Below are 27,219 nucleotides of genomic sequence, written 5' to 3'. Positions count from 1 at the left end.
AAGGAGAGGTGGGACTACAGTGTGTGAGATGAAAGCTGAGTACACATGCACTGAAATATCCAACAGATAATATTTTGCACTACAGAAATTCCTTTTTGGGAAAAGGCGGTGGTACCCGGATTATGTTTTTATGTTATTTTTCTGAAGGTAAGAGATATCTGATATATTTAAGACTCAAACATACAGTGATGGAATGTAACTAAAACCCCTTACTCAAGTACGGTCATAAAGTAAAAAAAATACGTTCTGGAACTTTATTTAAATATTTCTGTTTTATGCAGTTTCACTTTTTACTTCACTGCATTGATTTGACAGCTTTAATCACTTTTCAGATCACTATTTTCATACCCTTCCTGTCCAGTGAAAATCATGTGTTTCCAGATGTGGTTGTTTCTATAGGGGTTGATAAAATTCTCCTACCTTTTAAGCTAAATAGATAATTAAATAGTAAGTATTATCTATGGATGAAGCATCACTGTAAAATGTTACTGTTTTGACTGAAAGTTTACAATAAGACTGGCTAGTTTCATGATTTTCAAAGCAGGCTAGTGACATTTTGATAGTAAATTATAGAAAAAGCACTGTGATGTTGTTGTAAAATTACAGTATACATTGAAAAAACTCAGTAGCCACTTTACTGTTAATTTACACTCAAAATAATACTGCAAAATACTGTAAATTAAGATTGAGGTCATGGTTGAACTTTGCGCCCACCTCTCTTCTCTCATTTTCTGTCAACTTTCTACTGTCTGCTATCCTATTAATACAAAAATGCCCTCCAAAATAATTATACACAAAGATATATCCACAAAAATCAATGCTGACCTTGGTATAAACTGGGGTTCTCGATCTTTACCTCTATGACTTTAATTGTTGCTGCACTTAAAGGAATGCTTTGCCTTTTTTCCAACCAGCTTTGTACCATAACAATGTGAGTAGTATGCTCATATGGACTATATTAAACTTCTCTCCATCTTGGCAGCGCCCAGATCTCCCTGCTAAAATGCGCAGGATTACACTTAAACAACACAAACAATATAGAAATGGACAGAGACGGAGAAACTGTCTTTTTCAGACCAAACTGTGATCAAACGGCAAAACTGAGCATCTTACATTACACCACCCATCAGTGGGAGCGCTTATTGGTGCAGTGCGGTGCAGGAAATTTTGGTAGCTGTTGGTTTTATACCTCTTGAGCAAAAGAAATTGCAGCAGCCCCTTTTATCTATTTTCTCTGAGTCATGCAGCACAAATTTCAAATGTATTTTCATCTGTCTGCTGCACTGACAGCCTAGTTTGGTGAAAAGGTCATCTTTCCGGCAGTTGGACAACTGAGGCTCAGGAGGTAAAGTGGGTTAATCGGAAGATTGGCTGTTTGATTCCTCGCTCCTGCAGTCAACATGTGGAAGTATCATTGAGCAAGATACTGAACCCCAAATTGCTCCTGATGGCTGCTCCATCGGTGTGTGAGTGTGTGTAAATGGTTACTGAGTAGCAGGTGGCACCTTGTACGGTAGCCTCTGCCACCAGTGTGTGAATGGGTGTAGGTGACATGTAGTGTAAAAGCACTTTGAGTGGTCGAAAGACTAGAAAGCAGGTCCACTTACCAAACACTTCCTCTACAAATAAATGTCACACAAGGCATTGACCGTAAATTATTAATGCAGAAAACTTATCTGAGCCTTTCAGTTTATAGACAGTAGGAGGAAGAAGAAAAGTAATGATAAATAGGCAGGTGTGGGTCAATAATGTTTCCCTTAATAAACACAAATTGATAGAAAACATAAACCTGACAGTTTGGAGCCAGCCCTTTAATCATGTGATATATATGCAAATTGTAAGAAAGAAAAAATGCTAAATTGACATAGTTTTCTATCCTGACACCTGCAGCGTAGATCAGCTAAAGTGATCTATGACTGCATTACTACTGATGGTGGCAATAATACACTCACCATTAGTTTTACAGTAACAGGGAGCTTCTGGAGAGATGTGCCCCAGCACGGCTGTGTGCCTAATGTAGTATGACTAAACTTTTTTTTTCCTGTCTGCCTTCAAGCTAAATTATCCATGTGGTCTGCGTATTGAGGCACCACAAAGGTCTGTCTCTGTCAAATTGCAGATCTGTTACTGTACATCTTTGATATCTGACTATGCTTCTTTATTTAGAGAGAAATATGTTTAGCTACAGTACATGACTCATCAGTCCAAGAGATAAAATTACAAAGTCTTGTTTTTGACAGAGGCTGTGATGAAGCTTCGGTGTTCTCCAAATAGAAACGGTCGATAAAGATAGTATCTCAGCTTTGTTTCAAGTCTTTTTTATCTGTTTTACAGTACGTGATACATGCTGAAAATAACATGTCATAGGAAAAACATCTTTAAGTTATTTTTCTGCCAACCTGTGATACATTCAGGGGCTGAACTGCCTGCATTGTGTCAAAATAAAACACTATTATGTATTTTGCTCCATGTTAACCGTGTCACTTTCTCATCCAAGAGTTATTTTCATTATCTTAAAATAAAAAATGTAGTTCACACGCATACACTGTGTTATAAAAAATAAAAATGATCTCCCCACTGACTGTCAATGACTTAAAGGAAGGCATCATGTGAGGTTTTTAACATTTTGCATGCTTGTGCCAAAAAGTGTCTGAATGTGAAAGTGAAGAAAAATATGTACATAAAAGGAAACAAATCAAAATGACTGCCATGGCAATTTGACAGATATTGTGAGTGTAGACCTTCTGAAAAAGTACAGAAGTCACCCAAAAGTGAAACATCGCTTTAAGGTTTGGAGGAAGTGAGATGGCTGTTCAGGACTGACAGACTAAAATTTGCCCAGAATCTCTTCTTATCTCTTTGCTCACAGAGCACAAACTTCACCTCGACACTAAAATAACTGCATGAAACTCTACACAAAAACATAACTGAACAGTGATTTCATGAGTTGTTTCTATCTTTAACTGACGATGCAATTATAAGATTAATATTTCTGACACCCTGATGAATTCAAAAATTATTTTTACTCGTGGAAACACACAAGTGTTCACATAATATATGGTAGACAACCGTACAAATTAAAAACTCATGATATCTTGCTTTTTATTTATTAAAAAAAACACACACACAGGTGCTCACATAATATGTGTACCAGAGGGCTACAAATTATGATTTTTTTCTTTTAATTTACTTCTGTATTATGAATTAATTTGCCAGTTATCCTCTAGATGACCTGTTTAACCGTATGTTATATGAATTTTCCATAAATCTATGAAAAAATTTTAAAAAAAGACCAAGATGACGAGCCCCATCTTACACCTGGCGCATAATGGCACACAGTGTAATACAGCAGTCATTGCTAGTTTCAGACTGATGCAGCTGTCATTTTCACAGCCAAAGCCCATGTTGTGTAAATAGCAAATTGGGGCATTGTTGGTGGGATGCTATTTTGAGGCAGCAGAACAACTGGTGCGGCTGACCATCAAAAACCTGGTCTTCAGTCAGAACGGCTAAGTATTTTGAAGCTATAAAAGGGCAGGTTATTCAAATAACTACACAGGCAGGTGCCTACACAGGCAGGTTCAAAACACACTCTGCTTGATAGACACACAGGGTCGTGTGGATGGATAGCAGGAAGGTTAAATAATACTTTATTGCTGAGAAAAATATGAACAGAGAGGGGAGCTGCTGTTCAGCATCCTATTAAAAGAGACACTGTGCACATTTATGCACAAAACTTTACTGATTATTTCAGAGGCTGAAATTAAGTTTCCTGTCAAGAGGAACTATAGTTTGTAGTTGTGCGGCTTAAAAGTCCGACAATATTTCCTGCAGTTATATTACTGCACATATTCCTTATTAAGTTTGTCAAAAAAACTGAATTTATGAAGGGTTTTTTAAGAGGTTAGTAAAGCTCCCGTTTCAACGTCATTCAAGTATTAAACATTTATTACAAACGTTAACCTGGCTGGAGGCACACATCAGCGTTAACCGTTTTATTATTAGCCATCAGCCGACAGCCACTTTAGCCCTTTGTTATGCTATGGTAAATCTAGCTAACAGCTGATAATAAAATGACAAATGTTAATGTGCAAGTTAGGCAGCCAACGTTATCAGTCCTGCTTCTTTTTTTTTTTTTAAGCATAAAGATGTTTTATTGACAAACTGATACATGATACATTAATAACATTAATAATGCATTAAAAACAGGATCAGCGTTGTTAAATGGAATACCCACAATGGCAGCATTTATTGTGGCGGGATGAAAATGGGGTGACTAACATGGATATCTATATTTTTATCACTGTTTGCATTGTTTTAATTTTCATGACGGAGATAAAGTCAACATGATTCATCTGAGACGCATAACAAGACACATATCAGCCTCAATCTTGTAACATTCTTCAAACTAGAAAACAAAAGGCTTTTTTAAATTTTATACCAAATGAAATGTAGGCCAATGATTTTTGGTTTGTTTGTTTTATTTAGTTCTGTCTGTCTGTAACTTTAATCAGCAGTGTAAATTTAACAAAATTAATACAATTATTTGTGAAAAGAGTTAAGTTTCTCTGAAAGTACCAGACTGAAGTTGAGACAGAAACACTCGCAGCCTAACCTACAAACTCTTTTTGATCAGCAATAAAATATAAAGCCAGAAGCACAGCAAATAAACAGGGCTGCAGTGTAATACATATACATGTTATTGTTGGTGTTTTGTTTTTTATGCATTACCTCAGACAATCAAAAAATATTGTCATTGATATCTGACAGTGAACTTGCCGTTTTTTTTTTTTTGCACTACTTGAGGAAACTTAAAAAAAGTTTTCATTGATGTTCTTATTTGTTTTGTTCTTATCTTCATTGAAAATTTATTTTATCTGCCTCTCAAGTTTTTGTCATTCCCCCCATATGTTTATTATACTCTTAATTATATATTTAAAGTTACAGAAAAAAAGATTTTTTTTAGCACTTCCTTCACATTTTCTTGTTACTTTTTTTTTGTTTATTTTTACTTTTTTCCGTGCAGAATTTCTTGTAATTTAAAAAAAAATTTTAAAAAATTCTTGCTATTTTTTTTCAGCTGTTTCTTGTTTCTGGCCACCCTCTCCTCATGTTTTTGAAAGAAATCAAGCCAATTTGCTAAGGTATCAAAGGGTTAACTGACACGTTGTTACAGCTTTAGTGAACAGACACAGAGACATGCAGCTGTGGCCAAGTGTCTTGGAGTTTGCGTTTCTTTTGTTCCGAATATTGTTTTCATTATCCTCGTTATAATCCATTTGTCACAGAGTGCTTCGCAGAAAACAAACACAATAAAAGACCTCAAGCAAATTCTTCACTCGCTGTGAAATTATGTTAATTAATGAGTGGCACTTGGCCTCATCCTCTGTGCCAGCGCTCCAATTTGAAACAAATGAGCTGCTCAGAAGTGGAGGTAGACAAACAATTTCTTCAGCGATAGAAACTTTGAAACATCCCCTTCACATCCAATAATCAAACACTCTACATATCAGCAGTGGTGACTGTAGAGCAGTTTAAGAGAGCAGCTCAGAAAGCGCGACTGGACTCTGAAGGAGACTCAAAAAGTTGGGTGAGGATGGGTGTGAGTGTGCACCTTTCCCACAGAACCAATTATTTTGTGCGGTGCTCAGCAGGCCTATATCTTTAATCAAACGGTAATACATCTTTAAGTTTAATTGTCATTGATTAGCAAAATGTTGTCTGGATTCCAAAGCAATTTTCAGCTGCTTGATTCTGGAGATATTTTAAAGCAATCGGTCATATATGGGTGCACTCAGCAAATGGGCTGAGAGCGAGCCAGAGGAACTGCAGCCATCGATATCCCTCTGTCATTTTTAATTACACTACTTTACATAAACTCTAGCTTGTGTAAGTTGTGCCTCCTTTGTGTTGTTTTTATTGTTTGTTGTGAATGACCAGTGGTGGAAGAAGTGCTCGGATCCTCTACTCAAGGAAAAGTAACAATACCACACAACACAAGTACTATGTTACAGGTAAATGGCCTGCATTAACTTTTTATTTAAGTAAAAGTAAGAAAGTATCAAAAGTGAAAATTCTCATTATGTGCAATAGCCCCCTTCATGGTGTTTTAATATTATCAACTTTATAGCTTTTTATTATCTATGCATTCACCCGTAAGCAGCAATTTAATTATGCAGCTGATCAAGGTGAAGCTCATTTTGACTTTTTTATATATTATGATCTTTGACTTTTTGCACTTGTTAAAAAAAAAAGGAGAAAAGAAAATATATTTATGGAGTTTTAGGGGTGATTGACAATAATCTGTGTTTTATGACAAAATCAACTTTAATGGAGAATTCTCTAGAAATGCAAGTGAGAATCTCAAAAACTGTGAAACTAAAAACTGTGAGGGGACTTTTTTGTATTCTATAAAATAAAACTCACAGATTTAACCATGCAATAGCCTGGCTAAAAAAAAAAAACAGTCTGAGCTCTGATTGGCTTTGATAAAAACACAATACCTGGATGAACGTGCTAATTTGAACTCCTCAACCAACGAGATGCAATGACAGGCCTAAAACATCGATCAAAATGCACCATCTGCACCAATCTTGAAAGAGAGGCTGAATAAGTAAGCAATATACAAAGAGAAGTAACCACCATAAAGCTTTCAAAGCCTTCCATTCACGCTGCTTTCTACCACAGATGTAACACACTAAAAACAACAAGAGCAAAAAATTCACACAGAAAGGCATATTCGTCTGATGCAGAGCCGCATACATAGCTATGCTCTACTGGCAATGGGAAAGGAGTCTAAAGCCTATTTTAAGTGGGTTTACCCATGTTTTAAAACCTGCATGCATGGGCTAATTTTGGTGGAAAAGGGGTATACAGACTTATACTTGCTTACATACTTAAACCAGATATACTGTAGTCATGATTAGTCTCACACTAAGGTGGCCTGCTCCTGTTTAATGAACTCTCTGCTCTCTTCGCCCTGCAGCAACCACATCGCTGCTCTATCTGGCCTCAAGTCATCCCAAGACTCTGACTGACATTTCTCCTCACAAATTCAAGTTTTCCTACCACTCCTAGGACATTTATTCGTACCATTATGTTGTCCATCTATTTTTCCATTTATTTATCAGCAGGACATTATTGCCTCAAACATTCTAGTTTTTTCTACATTTTATTAAAATATGGGTGATGACAAAATCATACAGAGAAGAAATCACCTGAGCAATTGCAGCACTTCAAATACAATAACAAGAAGTAACGAGTAAAATTCCATAAGGAACCATTTTACACACAAGAGCATTGGATGACATACTTCGGTTGAGAGTCAGTGAACCCCGGACCTTAAAGTGACGTAGTTATATATGTAGAGGCCTCGAACTCCATCCAGTTTCCGTAAAATGCCTAATCCTTGCTTTGACGAGTGTGCAGTGATCGAAAAGGACACTGCCGAAGGCTTGGCGAGAGCCTGCCGTGTCATATCCTCGAGGGATTGTGTGCGCCTCAAACACACTGATTTTCACACTGAATTAGCCAGACCAGCTGGTACAGGGAGATATTGATTTTCCAACAGAGTTGAGAGGGGAGGAAGGAAATGTAGCACCCCGTCAAGAGAGAGGAAGAGAAGAGGGCGTTATGTGAGAAGAGCAGCACATGCGGGAGGAAGGACAAAAAGGCTGAGTGAAAAAATGTTGGGACCTGGCCACTGATACTTTATCAGTGTCATTCTCCTTAGCATTTGTTTCTCTAATGGCATTTATAGTTGGGAAATAATTTGATCCCACAGTTACCCTTTCGCATGTTTCCCAGTTTCTTAGTCTACCTTGAAAAACTCTGGTCAGTCCAGATCCCATTTATAAAATCTTCCTTTTTGTCTCTGTTGGTTTGTAAAGGCCTTTATCCTCTTTTAACAAGGCGGGGGCTTTGAGGCTAAGCATATTACCAGGACTAAAGGCTATGCCAACAGACTGACAGAGACAATTACAGCATCCAGATGCTGTTTAATTCTGCTGACACAATGCACTTTGGGTTAGTCTCTGGCCTACAGAAACTCATCCATTTCCAGCGCATTTACAAACAAAAAAACAAAATATAACACCACAATTATCTGAGAAACCTTTTTGTCCATCAATGCTGGGAGATAACTGACTTTAATATCATTAATTAATACAAAGTGACCCTGACCACAGATTAAGCATTTTATGCTGATGAGAAATGTCCCTTCACAAGTCATGTCATAAGAATGAGAAAATAAAATGAAACATGACGCTTAAAATGTCCCTTTAAAAAGAAGGCAACTAGAAATTTCACTATCATGAGAAAAAAAAAGACAGGTAAAAAAATCAAATATCATTAGTACTGATAACAATAAAATGATATTATGTTGATTACACATTCAGTATTTCTCTGCTTGTTCACTGACCAGGCAGCAAATCCAGCTACTTTTGGGAGAGTTTCACACCCCTGTTAACACTAGATGACCTCATATCTCTGGGTGTCATATCACTGCCAGACATTTGTAGAGAAACTTCATGTTACTGTATTTTTTATTTTATGTGGGCAATGAGGTGTAACTGTTCTTTTAAAAGGTGAATAGTGCATGGTGATGGGTGTTAAACAAGTATTTAATTCCTGGAAAAATGGTCTTTTCTATTAAGCTAGGCTGCCTATGCAGTAGAAAGACACAAACACTTCTGAAATTGGTGCTATGTGAACAGAAAAAAAGAACAGAGAAAAGAGGCTGTAGCATTCACTTTTGCTCAATGATGTAGAAAACCTACCAGAATTCACTGTGCTGCACCAGACCAGTAATAGTTTCGGTTGGTGGGTATACAATATAACGGTCGGCTGGTAACTGAACAATCTTGGGTTACAGTTACACTAACATATGTTTCTAAAAAACATTATAGATGAGAAACAGTGCAGTCAAAGAATCTTGCTTCTTACTTGACCAGCACTATTTAGTTTTACAATTTAATCTCAGTATTTTTTTTCTCTGTTTTTGCAATACAGGAAACAGTATGGTCCACTTCCTGTTCACAAGACATTTTAAGGTAGGCAATGTAGTGACAGAATACTGATCAACTGGTAAGATTAAACAAAGTTTACCACAGTTCATTTACTACACACATTGTTATGATGCAAAACTGGTTAAAAATCTGCAAAGTATCCCTTTAATGAAATGTCAGCCTGAGGTGTTCTTACCTTGCCATTACAGGGCTGCTGGGAGAGCTCTGATGAGCACCAGAGGTGAGTTGCCAGCTTACAGGCTTTACAGCGCAGCCCCTGCTTGGAGTTCCCTGCATGGACACCAAACAGTTCACTTGAACACATCTTAACAGACTGAGGAGAGCTGTCAATACATCTGCTATTGTCAACAGATTAAGGCCTCTACAAACGGCAACATCAGGGGAGGTGAAGGTAATAGCAGAAATAACGTAGACAGGGTTATTACAGAAAGGGGCAAGTTAATTTCAAGTCACTCAAGTACTTTTCCAAAAACTCATTGTTATTTTCAGGGATTCAATTTTTCTCCAAAACAATCTGTGACAAAAGAATTTTGTACATTTTTTAAATGGAGCATACATGATACCAGGGCCTCAAATGAACATATTACCAACTGGTTAAATTATTTAGGCAAGCAACTGGCAAAAAAAATTTAAACACATTAATCTAAAATAATTCATCATTCCGTTTCCTCTTAATTATATTCAAGTACTTTTTTAAAGAAGTTAAAAAACTGCTGGTTTTTAGGTATTCCAGGACTGCTATTTCAAGTACTTCAAGTGCCTAAAGCACCGTGTACGAACCCTGCGTAGACCGCTTGTTGCCACACAGTGTTATCTGTCCAGAGTTGTTTTATCTTTTGCACACTTAATGAGTAAAAACATCCAATTACTGCAAAGGCTACATTTTGTCTAAGATTATTTTTGGGGAGATTTTTGCCTTTACTGACAGGGCAGCTGATAGAAATGAAAAGCAGGAGAGAGAGGGGGGATTACATACAGCAAAGAGCCACAAGTCGAAATCGAACTGAGACTGCTGGCAAGGCCTCAGCCTCTATGGGGCACATGCTCTACCAGGTGAGCTGGAGGCCGCCCCGCAAAGGTTGCATTTTTGACAGTTTTTCATTAATGGTATTCAAAAGCCACATTCTGTAGCTTTGTGTCAGTTTTCCTTTTTGGCACTTCAAACAATTAAAATGACTCTTTAGAGATGCTTTGTAACTGAATTCTGAATTTTAATTACTATTGTTTCTTTGAGCAAAAACTTGGGTGCCTCACATGTGAGATCGCGAGTATTAACTACACTGTCTAAATATAGCTGTGACACTTGCATGCCTTGTGATCTGTTTGCAAAATGTTTACAGTCGACTGGCCTCCCAAGGCGAGGTAGAGCATGTTAAATGTATTTGTGCAGCACCTTCCTAGAGCATAATAAGTTGTGCATTAGCTAATGAAGCAAATGACAGGCAGACACACTTCACACACAATTAACACATTGTCATCTAGAGATTCATTTTCTGTATAAAAAGTCCACAATGGTGATCATTTCGACAAGAAGTTTCATGTAAACCGCAAGGGGCCACAACAATGAAAGTACTGTAAATCCTGGCCCTGAATTGTGACTTATCAATGTGTTCCTCACACTGGTCAAATGGCTGAACAGTTTTGAAGTGTTTAGGGTTCACAAATGTGTCCCCGGCCTGTAAACAAACATCACAATCTGCAGACAGCCAGAGGACTTAAACCTGCTGATGTGTACGCTAAACTGGGACGTATACACTTAATGCTTATAAATATCTCTAAGCTGTGAGCTGACATGTTCATTTTCTGATTATAAAAGCTGATTACTAAAGTCTTCAGTTCGGCTCTGGACTGGCCCACGCTTAGCTGCACATACTAATAAATGTGAATTCTGCTTTTCTAGCCATCCCAATTTTAACATTTAATAACTGAGTATTCAGGTAATACAGCGGACTTACATGAAAGGTATGCCTGAGAAACGTCAGCAAACCAGTTGTAAGAAAAGGAAATATAACTCCCAGAGGAGGCATGAAAACAAGATTGGACCACAGAGCTTGTCAATAATTTTAATTGGGACATTTTGCTGCTGCAGAAGAAATAGGGCCATTCTAAATGATCCACAGTAAGATTTGAGGATGATCCTGAGTATTGATTTTTGGTTCTTGGAAAACCACTGACAAAATTTGTTTCATTATTTTAAATATCTGCCGCTCCCTTGTAATCTGATGTTACACCAAGTCTTTTTTTTTTTAAAGTCTTTTTTTTTAACTAATATCTTTTCACATTAATGAGGAGCACCTTGATTCAGCTAGGTACAGTAGAATGTCTAAACTCTTTTGAAATCATTTATCATCTGGTTATTTATTTATCTATTAATGTATGTTGTGCACCACGAGGTAGTGATGAAAGCAACAAAAATGCTTTTAAAGTAGCTGCCGCAACTGACCTACCTTGGATCATGTGTTTGCATCGCTGGCAGCTGGTAGGCCGACGGAAGACGTGCTCCTGGAAACAGTGGGTCTTGACCGGCTGGGCCTGAGACTTTGGCTGGGATTTAGAGGTCACGGACAGCGAGGGACTGACGGAAGGTGAGTGTGAGGACAATGAGGGGTTCGGACTGGTAGATGGGGAGTGGGACGGAGAGCGCTCGTAGCCCAGGGGGGACTCGGGGATGGGGGAACGAGAGAGCGGGGGTGGAGGTGAGGTGATGAGGGCTGAGGGAGTGCGGGACTCGCCGTTATTGCGTTGAAAAAAGTTGTCCATACTTTTGCTGCGCATGACTGATTTGAAGGACAGAGAGCGCTTCAACCGCTGTAACTGAAAGACAAACAAAAACAGGGGGAAAAAAAGACCTTAAAGAATGTAAAATTACAACCAGTTTAAGAGAAATGTGTTTCTGTTTCAGAGGACTGAATGTTAACTGAAAACACCAAAACACATCCACCATCTGGGGAAGTGAGCACAAACCACAATAAGCACACAAAAGTCTTAAAGGCCCCAAAACACTATTGTTTGGCTATTTTTCCAGACCACTGTCAATTAAATGTGATTAAGCCTTACCCACAGTCTTCCACCTTTAATGTGGGTGTTGCCTATCTAATTATAACAATTTAATGTTATAGGAAAATACTTGGTCAAGGGCTTTAACAGGGTTTCTACATGCATCAGACACTTATTCAATGATTAACATCTGTTCAAGATATAGTCAAACAAAATTTAAGGCTGATTTATGGACAAGCTGTAGTTAGTTAACAGGTTCAGTTGTTTGAGATTTGCAACATCAGAAATGTGGACTTTTACATAGAAGAGTATGTATTTGTGTCAATTGAGACCTTGAGTTCAAATTTAGGATTATTTGAAGGAGCAGTGTATAAAATCTGGCGGCATCTTGCAGTGAGGATTGCAGATTACAACAAGCTGCAACCTCTATGTACTAAATGTGTTCATGTTCATTATTCAAAAGGGTTGTTACTAAGAGCCGAATTGTCCCCAAAGGTCTCTTCCTCTTCAAAACGAATTATTAAAACAAGTAAACACACTGAATAAGGCAGTTGCACATTAAAAATGAATGTGGTTCAACATGGCGGACTTTGTAGATAAGGACCTGCTCCTTATATAGATATAAATGGCTCATTCTAAGCTAATGAAAAACACAACAATTCTTATTTTCAGGGACTTATGCACTAAAGAAAACATACTTATTGTAGTATATTCAATTTCTGCCATTATATCCCCCTAAATTCTACACACAGAACCTTTGACTTTAAAGCCTTATATTTATACATTTTAAAGACTTTTTAAGGGCATGTAGACACCCTGTTTAATTGTGGCATTATACAAGTATACAACAATGGGTGAAATTTTAAAGCAGGACCAACAGAAGTGGCCTATGAAATAACAAAAAAAGAAGTCTCCAGCTCGAGGTGATGTGCAATGTTTGAGAAATCAGTCTGTTAACCAAACAGACTGTTAGCTGTACCCTCTGACTGCCCTTGCCCTGCCAGGCTGGCTTCTGATCTCCTATCTTCAGCTTTTCTCCCCCCCTTTTTCCTTAGTTCACAAATTTGCCATCCCTCGTGAATCAAAGCGCGTCAATACCCCTTAAAATTCACGTTTGATTAGTTTTATTGAGTGGCCTGCACCTTTGCATTTGATGCAGTGATGCCCAGCAAACACTGTGTTCATCTTTGACTCTGCCGGCGTCCACTTCCCAGAGTGCTTTTGGCTACAACAAAGAGGAACTGAGAATGACAAACAATTATGCTGGACTTAGGAGTGATGGGATCCAATATATGAAAATAATAACTGCATGAACTCATACATCAAGAGAATGGCCTGGAGAATGAGGGCAAGGATGTAATAGGTCCCTGAGACTGAAGAGCACCTCCTCAATTTACAGAAAGCTCATTAGCTGCATGTGGGTCGATAACCAGAGTCCTGCCTCCAACTTCAAAGTTCTTCAGAGTTTATTCAATTCTGATATTTGTTTATGTTGTGGCATTAACATACTCAATTTAAGCCAGTTGTTCAATGTAACATCAACTATTCAACAACCTTAAAATATTACTCAGTTTTTATTAACTATTGGTGTTAGTCAACAATTAATGACAGCAAGTCAGTTAAGCATCAGCCAATAAAGTCTGAAAGATTTCACAATACAAATTAATACTAATTAAGCCAAAACCTAGTTTTCCAATTATTCCTACAAATTTACCTTCTTTTTACCCATTTAAGCCAACATTAGTGATATTATTCAACTTTGAGAGCTAAAACTGCATTGAAGCACCAGCTCTTTAACATTGAGCATTCACATCTGCAATTTATTCAGAAACTGCAAAATACTACAAATACAAATACTCTTGTTTGTAGTGATGTAGCATAAAGTCCAACATTTTGCCTCTACAAAAATGAAAAAAGGTGTGAAGGTAGTGTCCTCATCACACCTATTGTACCTTTTGAAGCCACCACATGGCCCATCACACTTCTTCACAGCAAATCTCATCAATAACATTGAGCCGGTTCCTCTTTTTCTTCCTTAAGCCACAGATTCAAAGATGCCAATTAGTTTGAGTGATGAAAGAGTCTTCTCTGTTGACCCATTAGCAAGTGCCTCTCGTAAATGTTTTCTGCAGGGAGCTGAGTCCATGTTTTCCTTAATGGCCTTTTCTTGGCTCGACTGGTGGCCTATTCTGTAATGGATGTTCCTCAGTATTAGATTTTTAACTTGTCTGACTTTGTTAATCTTCCCTGAGGTAAAGCCCTTTCTTTGCTCCAGTTCCACGGGGATAAGAACAGTTTCCTTAGGCACAAACTAGGCAACACATGACTGATAATCAATAACTTAATTGAACTCCCCAAGCTTTTATGAAGATTAAAGAAACAAAGAAATAAACAAGATATAAGAATGAAAGCTACCTTAATGCCAAATGTAGTTTTAAGTAGTTTTTCAGGGTTGAGTAATCACGAAAATTGGACTTTCATATCGACATGAACCATTGCTTCAGTATACACTCAGTTTAACTTCCATTAAAATCTACATCGTCAACAGACCTGCACTGATGAAAGCAATAAATAACTGTTAAACTGTTAAATAACATTAATGTGTGATTTTACACAGTTCATCAGTGGATCCTTTATTCAGTGGATTCAGTATTTACACTATCCCATCTATCCTGTCCCATAAAGGTTAAACTAAAGCACAGTCAAAGAAATAGGTGTTTTATAACCAAAATGTATAAAGATGCAATGTAGTTCTTGCAGCTTGCCAACAACTGGGCACTTTCACAGTTCGGCGTTAGGCCAAGCTGAAGTACAATAATCCAGAAATATGAGGACATCATTGGCCATTTGTGTGCTGTGTCTGGGGATGTTTTTTAAGGTTTTGGTTAGCCCCTTGCTTCCAATTAAAGTAGGGGTACAGCAAAATTTGTTACTTCTTCCAAAACAAATGATAAATGTTATGACCTGTAAACTGTTTTTCACTATTCAGTGGCCAGGATTTATCGGACAGGCATACACAACCCAAGCCTAAGAACGAGAGACTGTGCCAGCAGACTCTGGTTCAGCAGCTAAATGCAGCTAACAATTGATCAGTTAGTGTTTGGATTGATCAGCGCTGACCAGATATGACTGATGGATTACATGAGCAGCTGCAGAGGCGAAGGAAAGCAAACCTTCTTCTGCTGTGGTTACACTGGTTGGAGCTAGTGCAGGACCACACTTTGCATGATCTGCATGTGAATGCAGCCCATTTTATCTAAAGTAGGTTGGTTAAACGATATACAACACTAAAACTATGTGAATTAACGATTGCTTAAGTTTCATGTTCACTGCGCTTGGCGCTGTGCTGCTCCATCTGTGCACATAGGACGCTCTGCAGCGCAAACGAGAACAGAGAGACAGAGAGAGAAAAAGAGAAATGCGGCAAAACTAGAAAATCTATATTTGGTGCCAGATACTGATGTTGTGGGGATGCACCACAAATAGGATGCTACAGCCGTGTTGCACAAATAAAGTCATTTATGGGAAAACCTGAATCTGTTTGGAAATTGTCAACGCATCCTGTTAAGCTTGTATAAGCAAATTTCAGTATGGTTAGTAGCCTACAACGCCTCTTAGAGTTATTCTGATTCTAAAACCGGGTTTAACCTGAGGTCTTTAACACATTCAGCCACGATTGTTCTCAGCAGCACTAAACCATCTAACCATCTAGCACCTAAATCCAGTTATACCATGCACTGATAATAAATCAGATATAAGTAAAATGACACGCAATTAAAATATTACTGCAGCTGCCTGAGCTTTTGAAATTTGGGAGCTGCAGGGCACCACATGCATCCTTATCTTGATTATCTCCTATCCTTTATGCTTACTCTAATTATATATGTTTGCCTTTATGTTATAATGTGTGTTAGTATAGCTGCCGGTGTGTTTTCCTATAACATCCTCTGCTGAAAACAGAACAGAAATCAAAGGCAGGGCTCTAATGAATGCAAATCTCTATATTTCTCCATGGCACTCTTGTGTCTCTCTGTAAGGTTTTGAAAAGTCTATTTATGGATCACAGAACTGGAGACCCATCACACTCTGAACTACTGACGGCAATTAGCTCATCACAGTGCAAGTGTGGTGTACTAGAGCAGACTGGTGTTTGAGGAAGAAGATGAAGCAAAGAATAAAAAAATGTATGAGGGCAGTCAAAGAGAGTTTGGGAAAAAATAGGTGAAAGAAAGAACAGAGGCAGAATATAACACTGCCATCATCCCCTCCCCCCTTGTCTCTGAAAGCCCAATGCACCAGCGCCTTTCTCTATCACCCCTCTGACAGACAAATGGTACAGTGGAGACAGAGCAGGCGTCTCAGCCTTGTTCTTTGGCCGTTTGAAAATGAGCACAGAGATGTTTGGTGAAGGTTTCTATAAATAGGCTGTTGTGAGGAATGCCTGGATAAATTAATGATTAAGGGGGGGGGGTGTTCACACAAGATGCCAGAAAAAGGCGAAAAAGTCATCCTGTCGCCACCACGACACAGTCCCAACCTCCAGGCTTTTCCACACCTCCTTTTCTTTTTACAACACAGGTGAAAAACATCAGAGAAAAGAAGAATAAGCTAATATTTCGGACACATCTGTAAGTATAGTGCTTCAGTAATAAGGTTTTGTCTGTGGTTGTGTCTACAAACACTCTTAACCTCTTGACTGCAATCTTAAGGAAAGAGGATTAGACCGTAACCTGAACACAATGTCCTCCATCTTTGGATCAATCTGTAAACATGGTCTCCTGCTTGTGCTATGTATGTAGGGGCATGGCTATGCAGTGATCTAAAAACTCTTTCAATAAAAGATTGATAGAGTTTTTTAATGGAAGCGCTTGTGAAACAGTACCTACAAATAACAAATTAGATGACAGGGATCTAATTTCAGAAAAGAGAGAAAAAAAAATTAACTTTTCAAATAAAAGACATCAAGTCTTGGAGAGTTTACACCAATAGAAACAAAACAGTAAACATACTGGTTCAGACTGCATGTATTTTTGTCTGTTACAGTGTTCACTGTTTCAGAAAAGAGGATTAGCGCCTACAGTCATAAAATCTTACCGTGATTTAGCAGAGACATAACAGACTTCATGTTGGTCCATGACCAGACAAAGCTCACCGTCTTTGACTACACACACTATGTCATTAGGACGGAGGTGCAGAGGAACAAGACAGGATGTTGGTTGTTGTCTACCATGACACACTTAATATTCCACTGATGCTCCTGAGCCAAGCAAACAGCCTACAACAACCACGGTAGGCCATAATCGAGTTGATATTGTGTAGTCTGAACCAGGCACAAGTCAGTCCAACAACAAATTAACACGCATAAGCCTCAGACAACTAGCAAATTGGCTAGCTTGATGAGCCATAAACATCTAAAAAAAACCAAAATTAAAACATAACAGACCAACAATGACAAAACAGCTTTGACCAAAAAAAAAAGGGTACCTACAGACAATGCACAAATAAGAGCAGTTTGTAGAGTATATAAAAGATGAATGTTGACATTTGCTTGGTCACAGATACGACAGAATGGCAGAGGTCATAGTTGCTTCATTTCAGTGGAACTTGGGAGCTCATGTTTACGACAAGGCAAGTCATTTACATGAAGTCGTGACGTCAGAAACTGAAATATACTGCTGGTGCCAGTATTCATGACATCAAACCATCTATAATGTATTGTTGGACAAAAATGACAGTTTTCTTTATGGGATGACTACTACTACTACTACTACTTCTACTGATAATAATAATAATAATTAATAATAATAAAACAATAACTGTCTTGTCACTACACGTCTGCCAGTATTTTCAGCGGCCAAACATTTGGCACATCTTATCTGATGGTGTCATCTTGTCAGGAATCAATTCTTGGTGCAGATACATGAAATTCATAAAAATGCTTTCAGTCCGAAGCATTATTACATTACAAGCCTGGTTTGGTTAAGAAATGCTTATTTTACCCTTGGTCTAACACCAGTGACATCTATGAGCAGTATGCCTTTGTATCCTTCTGCATAACCATTACACAGCAGTGTAATTACACTGTTACAGTTAGACTCTACTGTTTTATTGCTGAAAGCAGAATCAGCCTATTATAACACGAGTGATGACAAATGAATGGATCAAATATACTGTATGATCCAGATTCATTACTCTAATTCCTACAATATCAATGTAATATGTACAGTGTTTTGTATGTTATTTCTGAGGGGTGTAATGATACAGCAATCTGGATTGATAAATAAATTCAATGACCAATGATCCAATATCACTGATGCAAAGCGAAGAACACTAATACATACTGTCGTCTTATTTTAAACAATATGCAGCATGCCTGTGTTACCTTTTCCGTCCAGAAAGTAAATACAATTCAGATATTTACTCATATCATATCATTTGCAGACTATTGAATCAAATCGAAATTGTATCATGGCAGACTTTGCAACAGAAGCGTATCATAACATTGTACAAATAATCAATATAATATTGTATCATTATAAATCTACTCCCGCAAGTTTCTTAATGCTTGTTAGTTGTGTTACTTACTGAGCAGTTTAGATGATAATGTAATGCACCCGTTTCTGACACTGCACTGCAGTGTTTTTCACTGGACATCTCTAGCTGCTCATGATATTAAAAAGCATCAGTGGACACACAGGAGCCTGATTGAGTTTGGTGTTCTTCTTGCAGTGACCCGAGCTTTAAATTAAAGGAGACCTCATTAGGCATTGCTCCAGCTGCACCTACTGAAACGACCTTTAGTGCGAGTGGAAAGTTTTAACGCCTCACTGCACAAGCTGCATTGCTGGTCATGGAACAAAATGAAAACTTCCAACAACGCTGCAGAACTGAGGGAGTTTGGGGGAAACTGACACCATCCAAAAAGCACTTATGCAAGGTGAAGCTGTTAGTAAAATCACATTCAGAAGTAATGGCCTAAACAGTTTTAAGCCACTTGGGAGGCTCATCTGATCAGACATATGGCTCCCTTGATTTCCACTGTAGTACTTACCACATTACTGTCATGTCAAAACTTTACTCAAGAGATTATTGATTGAGGCAATTACAAATTCAGAGACTAAAGGACAAGCTAAGAACCAGAGGTGTCTCTATGAGCTATTACACTGTATATAAATAACCCAGGTGAAAGAAAAAGGTGTAAATCAAGAGAAATTATTCTCCTCTCCGCCTCTCATTGTCACATTCACAGCTCTGTGTGTGGCTCCCAAAAATCTGGCTGTTGTTTGAAGGGCTGTTTCTTAGTGATCCATGAGGTTCTTGCGAGCGAAGACTTCGCCATCTCACAAGCTGCCTGCCCGAGTGTGCAGCAAAAGAAGCTTGCATTTCCAAATCCAGCCGTTTAAAAGGCTTAACTGCACAAGGAGCTTTTGCAGTTAGCATTAGGTGACTGCCACAATGGCTCTTTGATTTTCACACAGTGGTGAAAGAACAACACTCAATGGCGTGTTTATAGCAATTTGGCTACCCTCTGATTACAAACTCAGGCTATTCAGCACACACAGATTAAATGGTGATCTTGTAAATGAACTCCTTGGGAATTCAAGCACTGATTACTAAAAGATGTCAGTTTTTAATTTCAGCCACCCTGTCAGCCTTATATCAACTACTATGCAGTAAGACAAGTGACTATCCTGTTTTTTCCCTCCATTATTGTACATCTAAATGAGTCAGTACTCTAAGGCATTTGATGTTGGCTTGATACAAAGCAAAGTCACGAGAGTTTAGCCTCAGTGATCTGTTTGGTTTTAAGATTGGTTCGAGCAGTTCGAGCTGTTTTAAGTCAGTCTTTTTTATGTTTTGTCATTCCAACAAAATCAAAAACATGTTTAACATTATCATATGTTTTTAATCTTGGCTCATGCAAATAATGAAGAATGGCTATGCTTTCTTCAATACCAAACAAGAAGCTAAAAACCGGGTAGACGTCATGTGGGGGGGGCTCGAGGGAGTCGAGAACATGAGCAAGTCTTGGTTCTCTTGGATTGAGGAAAAGGAGGAGATACTGGTGGAGATACAGAGCGAGCAAGAGTCCTGTTATAGTCTGAATCATTTCAGTTATTTCCTTGACACACTGATACAAAAAACACATTCGCTTAAAAAAAGGGAATAAAGAAATTCATATTATAGGCATTTAAAGTTATCAGTCAAGTACTGAAGAAACTACACTGATTCTCCGCTTTAGGGAAAGGGCTGCTGTGTTACAGTGGTTAAACTGATGTATCACTACAATGTGTCAAACAATGCTTTTGAGTTTGGGATCCAGTATTTTTTCTGATCAGGCATCTGAAAAATAGGGTCTATAATAATAATGTTACGTCCATCAATGAGCAGGCAGTGGGAAGTTAGTAAGTTTTCTTGCTGCCTCTTTATTTCGCCCTGAACACAGGTTCCTGTAGGCCGTACCAACGGCAACACAAAACAGAAGCCTAACACTCCTAACTCTGCATCAGCCACTCACTTAGCTTTCCACATCCAAGACTAACTGTCCCGTCTTCCTCCCAGGGATGACAACACATCCCTCCTTTGGCTCCCAGCCAATTAGAGGTGGGCTGCCTCCCGTGGCTCTCTGTCATAGAGCTGACATGACAGACAGGCTTCACAGCGTCTAAGCTGACAACTCCTGCTTACTTCCCTGACCTCTGGAAGTCTCAGTGCTTCACAAATAGTCTTCATATCTGAACTACTGTCTCTGAACAATAACAGATCTAATTGTGACAAAAGTAGCAACACTAACAAAACAGCTGAAGACACAGTCCGTAACATTGCGATGTGGAAATTATACTCATTAAAAATATCCTGCTATTATCATAGTTTTTAAGAAGATAATAGAGAAGATGATGGAATGAAATTATTCAAATATTAATGAGACAATTTCTAATATTTTTGGATAGATTCATTGCTATGTTAATTGAGAAATAAAAAAAAAATCTTTTGAATAATCAATTAATTAGATTAGAAAATCAAGAAAAAATAAATGACAGGTGCAGCCTTTCTTCATAAACCTTTGAGGGTGAATTCAAATAAAAGATTAGAAAGAAACTATGAGATGAACAGGATGCAGGACAAAGTCATTATACTTGTATTAAAGGCATAGCCTCCTTTATCATCTTTTCGGTACGTCTTCAGTTCATACATGTGAGGGACAAATGTAAATGAAAAAAATCAGGGATGAATTATTGAGTTGATAAACCAAAATGGAGAGAAAGTCCAGTTTCTTTATTTTTGTAACCTTAAATGATTTCAATGCCAGAAACTTCCCAGCAGTATGTACTTGAATAGCTGATAATAACATCATATCATAGTTGCTAAGCAACGCAAAAACTCTTTATGAATGTTCCTTTGTTGATGCATTAAATATTCAATGCAGTTAAACATGTACTTTTACAAAAAAAAATGTCAAGGTGAGTCGGCCATTCAGAGCTGAAGATCAAAGCTATCAATATAAAACTTTATTTTTTCCACTCCATTACATCAAACAGCTTTGCCTTTAGGAGACAAAATAACCTCATAAGTCGACCGTCTCTAAAGCAGCAACCTAAGGTCAATACTAAACAAAGGACTAAATAAAGTCCATACTTATTCCCAACTGACTCCGCTCTTATCCTGACACTGCACATGGGACTCTGCTGGATCAGCAGCATTTGAGAACTCAATCAAGGACAGTAATTCGATGACTTCACCGTTAATCAACACAGTGCTGGGTCAACACTGGAAAAGTTGGTTTGCATCTTCATGGATAAGACCGTACTGATGTCATATTCTGTGTGTTTTCTGTCTTGAATATCTGTCTCTACCTGTCTCCCTAGATTCTCTGTAACCCTTCATCTGTTTTCGGGGCAGACTATAGTTTGTCTCAAAGGTCAGCGGTACAAGTCAATCATTCTGGCAGGAGAAACACAAACATATCATAGGCTGTCACAAGTGACTGATGCGTCCTCCTGCTAACAGCGATACGGAAGAAACACACACAAGGAGGCAGGCAACATGCTTTGTTCACAAATGTCATCTATGCACAGAAAAATCACGTGAATGGCACAGACGCCTGCTGGTTCACATCAGAAAAGCTCATTAAAGCTGTTTAGTTAACTTCTGACGCAGGAACGCAGAAGTTAACCGAGGAAATTAAATGTCACCACTGTCAAAACTAATTACAAAAAACAGGATCAGTTTCCAATTTGCACCTACACATTTGTGTTTAATGAGTAATTTCATCAACTATAAAAATAAATCTGATTGTTTTCATGTTTGCACACTTCTGAAAGGTAATTTTCATTCATAATCAACTAAGAATCTACACTGTAATTTGCTTTAACCCTTTAAAAATTGGAACATCGGTTTTCTTTTGCGGCATTTAGTGCCCTTTCACATACATTTAAATGTTTAAAACTTGAGCAAATTGGTATATGTTTCTTTTGAAAAACATGGGTAAAAAGGCAATAAGCATCTTGGCAAAAGACGTCTCACAAATTGCAAGATACTAGAAAAAGATATGAGGAAAATGACCAAAAAATTAGTTTTAAAAAGAGAGGGATTAATTATTGATGTTAATAATGATTTAAAGAGGAAAATATCCAGGAAACTATAATTATATAAAAACAACAGCAACAATAATAACAGTAACTATTTTATCTATATATTTAAATTTTCATTAGTTTTGTTATTTTTTTCTTTGTTTATTTTGTACCTTTCTTCTTGTCATACTTCAGGTAAATTTATTGAAACTCTTAACTTGTAACTTCTTTTTCTGTTTTTGAAAGAAATCAAGCCATTTTACTCATATTTTAAAGGGTTAACTGACCGGACGAGCCACCCAAATACTGCATAATGCTGAGACAAATGAAGAGACGAGTCTGTTCACTGTCACTTGCCTCTTCTTCTCTGCTCTTTATTTGGCATTCTCTTCTTTTTTGCCGTTTCTTATCTCCTTGTTCTTGCTTTCCTCCTCACACTCACACTTCACTTTTCTGCTCTTTCTTTTTTCTCATTCCTGGAAGGACCTCTGGCTGACTGTCCTACTCTTAAATTACCTTTATCCTCTCAAGCACTCAGGCAACCATCACCAGCCCGACACGCAGAGCTATGGCGAGAGAAAACAATATAAGAAAGGAAGGAGGAATGGGAGACATGAAGAGAGAAAGATGAAGGGAGGTGAAGTGCTGAAGGAAAGAGACAAGGTTTTGGGTTTCATTTAAAAGCGCTACAGTCAATAGAACAGAGAAAGGAAATGCATACTCTAAATGGGAGGAAATTAATTAGAGGTTGCGAGCAGAGAAAAAGGGCTGATAAGGAAATAAGTGAGAAGAACGGCAGGAAGAGGAGAGCTCTGAGAAAGTGAGTGTGAAGGGCAAAGTCAGAGAGAAACCTTTGCCATCATTTCACCTCATAAAAATGTCTTTGTGTTGGCTGAGAACGCGATGGGCTGTGTGAAGGCCCTGCGGACCGGGGCACAGCACCACCTTGCATTATCAGCATTTACACCCACGGTCTTTGGTGAATATTAAAATTTATGTAGCGGCTGATTCTGAGCACAGCCCTCATTTTCTTCACTACTAAACACTGTAATGTATAAAGGAATAGTTTGACATTTGGAAAAATATTCTTGCAGGCTGAGAGGCAGACGATAAGATCAATATCACTATTACGTCTGTACGGTAAATATTAAGCCACAGCCTGCAGCTTGGTAGCTTTGCTCAGCATAAAACCTGCAAAACCCAGTGCAGACCAAATATTGGCGACAACATGAAACCGTTTTTTAACGTCACAGGGAAAGTTGTAGTGGTGTGACCTGGCCTGTCTCAGCTCAAATCAGGACAGCTGATGGTGTCACGTGCACTTCAGCTTGTCAAGCCACCAGTGGTTGATTTAAGAAAGCAAGGAATGTCAATCAGCTTTCAGCAAAGTCAGCTGGCGAAGTCAGTAGGGCTGGGCAATAAATCAGTTTTATCTATTACTCAAATTTCTGGTTAAGGACAATTTTTTAAAATGCAAAATCTTTCTTCTCCGCTGCTCCCTTTGGGCTTCCATAGTTACAGTGGGCTGTGACCTCCTCCCGTGCTTACCCCCTAGAGATACACACATACGTGACAACACGACAGTGAGCGTGAATGACAGTAAAGAGTACGTTCCAAAAAAAGGCTCAGTCTCGTCAGTTGTTGGAATTGGTTCAGATTTTCGGCGTCCAATCTCGAACAAACAGTCTGCTGCAAAGTTTGTTTTGTGGCTGTTGCAACTAAATGCAGCAGCACGACCGATTTATTTCAACATCTCAAACAGAGACATGCAGACACCCAGTAACAAGCAGCCGACATAAGTGGAATCATTTTCCACATTGTGTCCAGTATGACAGGAAAGCGACCCAGTGCAAAGCTGATGCAAACTGATTAAAGACTAAAGATATGATATAATTAAATTCATATAAATATGTTTTGTGAAATTACTGCGACCTTTAGTCCAAATACTACACAAACAGCTCCCACTCCCCTGAAACTATGGTCCACTTTTAAAGACAAGTTTGCAGCTTGCACTTTAACCCCAAATAAAAGGTAAACTGCATCTCCCTTTCATTTTTATTGCTAAAATAAAAGCAAAACTTATTTTTTGGCCATATCGCCCAGCCCTAGAAGTCACTTACAGATTGTTACTTAGACATTGTATTCACCTGCTGTGGTACTCTCTGACAACAGCTCTCCATCCCTGCCCAGCCCAAGTCTGTCTCATTTACGTCCCCGTGGCTTTTGACATGAAGTCACTCTCTCTCCTCACAGTGTGCTGGACAGTGGGTTGCTATTGCTACACACACATACACACACACATACTCATTGAGTGGTCAGTCGGAGCTGATTGTTTAAATCATTGTGGCGTTTTCATCGGGGTTTCACACACATTCATTGTGGTGGGCAACCATGACCAAAACATGCCGTCACAAACTGATATTATATTTTTGAAGCTGGACTGTTCATTAGGAGCACTAGTGGAATATTTATATACTGTTCAGTTATGCACTGCACTGCACTCTCGGAGCACAGAGTGTACTCAGCACAGACAAAGCAGCAGAACACAGGCCCTGGGAAAGTAAAACTTCAGTTCATTGCACTGGGTGTAAAAGTTTGCTTTTACTCACTCTGCGACAGCTGCTCCTCTCATCGATTTGATCAGCTCTGACCAGATCGATAGATCAGTTACCTAACTCGTGACTCAAGCTCAACCTGCTGCTGAGGCAGAAACAAAAGTCTGTGTGTTCATGGACTCACAAAAACGCTCAAGGGAAGTTTGCCAATCCCCTTTTAAATTGTTGTAATGGAAAAGTGTATAATTTAGCAAGCTAAGTAGGCTAGCCACTGTCACCTACCTGTCCAACAGAAAAGCCACAAACTCTGCTTCTCTCTTTATCCCCATCATCTCTTTCAGTGCGCGCCAGCAAAACTGAAAGTCAACCCCAGATTCACTCTCTTTTTTAAACAAGCTTCATCCACAGGACATTTCATCTCACAATATTTGTGATTTTTCTGCACTGTGTCCCTCATATTTATAGCTTTTTCTTGGGTGTGTGCTACTACCTGCTCACTACCTTTAAAAAAAAATGCACCTGTGCATTGTTATTGGCTTGGGGTTATACACCATTCCTTAAAGGTTACAGTCCATAAACATGCTTACATAGCAAAATATAATAAGAATATACAGACAGAGGGCAGAGTCTCTGCAGATAAATATATCGCCACACACTTCTAGTGCCTCATAAGTGATGATTGAAAGGGACCAGTTTTAAGATTCTATGTACTGTACAATGTTCAAACAATCTTCAATCCTCTCATCTAACTCTTGGAAAGAAAGTGAATATGTGTAAATTTCAAATTGTACAACCATTTCTTTAACCTGTGCTAGTCTTTCTTCACTCCTAACTTTCCTCGTCATCCACTTTACCGTTCCTCACTAAATGTGAGACACTTGAATGGCGTGCACTCCAAGTGATTAGAAAGGAATAATAATAGTTTTGGAGTCATCACCTTGCCCGTAGGTGTAGGAGGTGGAATAACTATTCATTCTCTGTCACAGCATCTATTAGAAGCACTCTAGAAAGCTGGTAGGCCCACTTATCATTGTAATAAATACTCAGAGACGAGGGACGGTTGGGAGACAGAGAGGGAGTGGAGAGTGAGAGATGAAGGAGAGAGAGCTGATGAGGAGATGAGAAAGACTGCAGAGAGAGGCGGTAAGGGGAACTGAGAAAGAGATAGACATGGAGGCAGAAGAGGGAAAGCAAAGGGTGGGAATTGTCATGAAATGAATACAGCAATATGCAGAAGTGAGAAGATAGACAGTGACAGAAAGAAGCATGTGAAACTCCAGAGATACCCCTGAGCAGACTACTCTAAAAGAGACCCCGCAGTTGTAACGTACATTTAATCTTTCCTTCCTATTCATTCTTCTTCTTCGGGATGTGGAGCGGGCACGGCTGCCAGCAGGGGCTTGGCAAACACAGAAGCTACACGGCTGACGCAGCTCAGAGGATTGCTTTCTCCCTGTTCTGTTTTTTGTCTGGACGACCATTTGTGTGAATTATGACCAAGCCCCCAGCAAGACACAGCAAACATCTGCTGGCTGATTGGCTCGTAAATCCACGCAGCACCTCAACGCCCACCATCCATTGTGTTTGTCTGTAGTCAAATAGAAACAACAAGAGGGCCCTTACTGCCAGGCTTGTTCCTGGTCCCTGTAGTGATGACCAACAAAAGCCAGCCTTAATGGGATTTGTTGTTGTGATTGCTGCTGCAATTAAGGGTGCTCTTGAACCTTGTTTGCAAAATGTTAAAAAATAAATGGGATGCAGGAGATTTAGGTCAAGTCACAAAGTGAGGATTTACTTTCTCGGTTTGAAGTCAGCTCCAATTTTTGTCAAGAAAGATCAAATAGCAAGAACAAGTCCGTCTCCTTTTAAGAAATATTTTAAAATTGAACAGAGGTTATTGTACTTCTCTGAATTTCTCTTCAATCGTTTGTGCTAATTCAAGTGAAAACATGTTTGGGGAAAATTCACCACTTGTAACATGAAAAATGCCTTAAAGAAGTATTTCACTGCTTTTCATAAAACTTCGTTGTCTATGCAGTAGTAAGACACAAATACTTTGAAATTGGTGCT

The 27,219-nt window shown here is 38.6% G+C and overlaps 1 protein-coding gene across 1 annotated transcript in view; it reads right to left on the bottom strand.

The window, feature by feature from the left end:
* LOC121959261 (SH3 and cysteine-rich domain-containing protein 2-like) overlaps positions 1–27,219 on the bottom strand; it is a 40,054-nt gene that overhangs the window by 10,664 nt on the left and 2,171 nt on the right. The window contains exons 2-3 of the mRNA XM_042508493.2: positions 11,474–11,840; positions 9,202–9,296 (exon numbers count right to left, since the gene is read on the bottom strand). Coding sequence (XP_042364427.2) covers positions 9,202–9,296; positions 11,474–11,840 — 462 coding nt within the window. The remainder of the gene's footprint in view (positions 1–9,201; positions 9,297–11,473; positions 11,841–27,219) is intronic.

The sequence above is a fragment of the Plectropomus leopardus genome, chromosome 19, assembly GCF_026936395.1.
Source record: "Plectropomus leopardus strain MGB_pleo_1.0 chromosome 19, ASM2693639v1, whole genome shotgun sequence".
NCBI classification, from domain to species: Eukaryota; Metazoa; Chordata; class Actinopteri; order Perciformes; family Serranidae; genus Plectropomus; species Plectropomus leopardus.
Note: the sequence above shows the minus strand (reverse complement) of the source record. Positions and strands in the feature narration are given on the sequence as shown.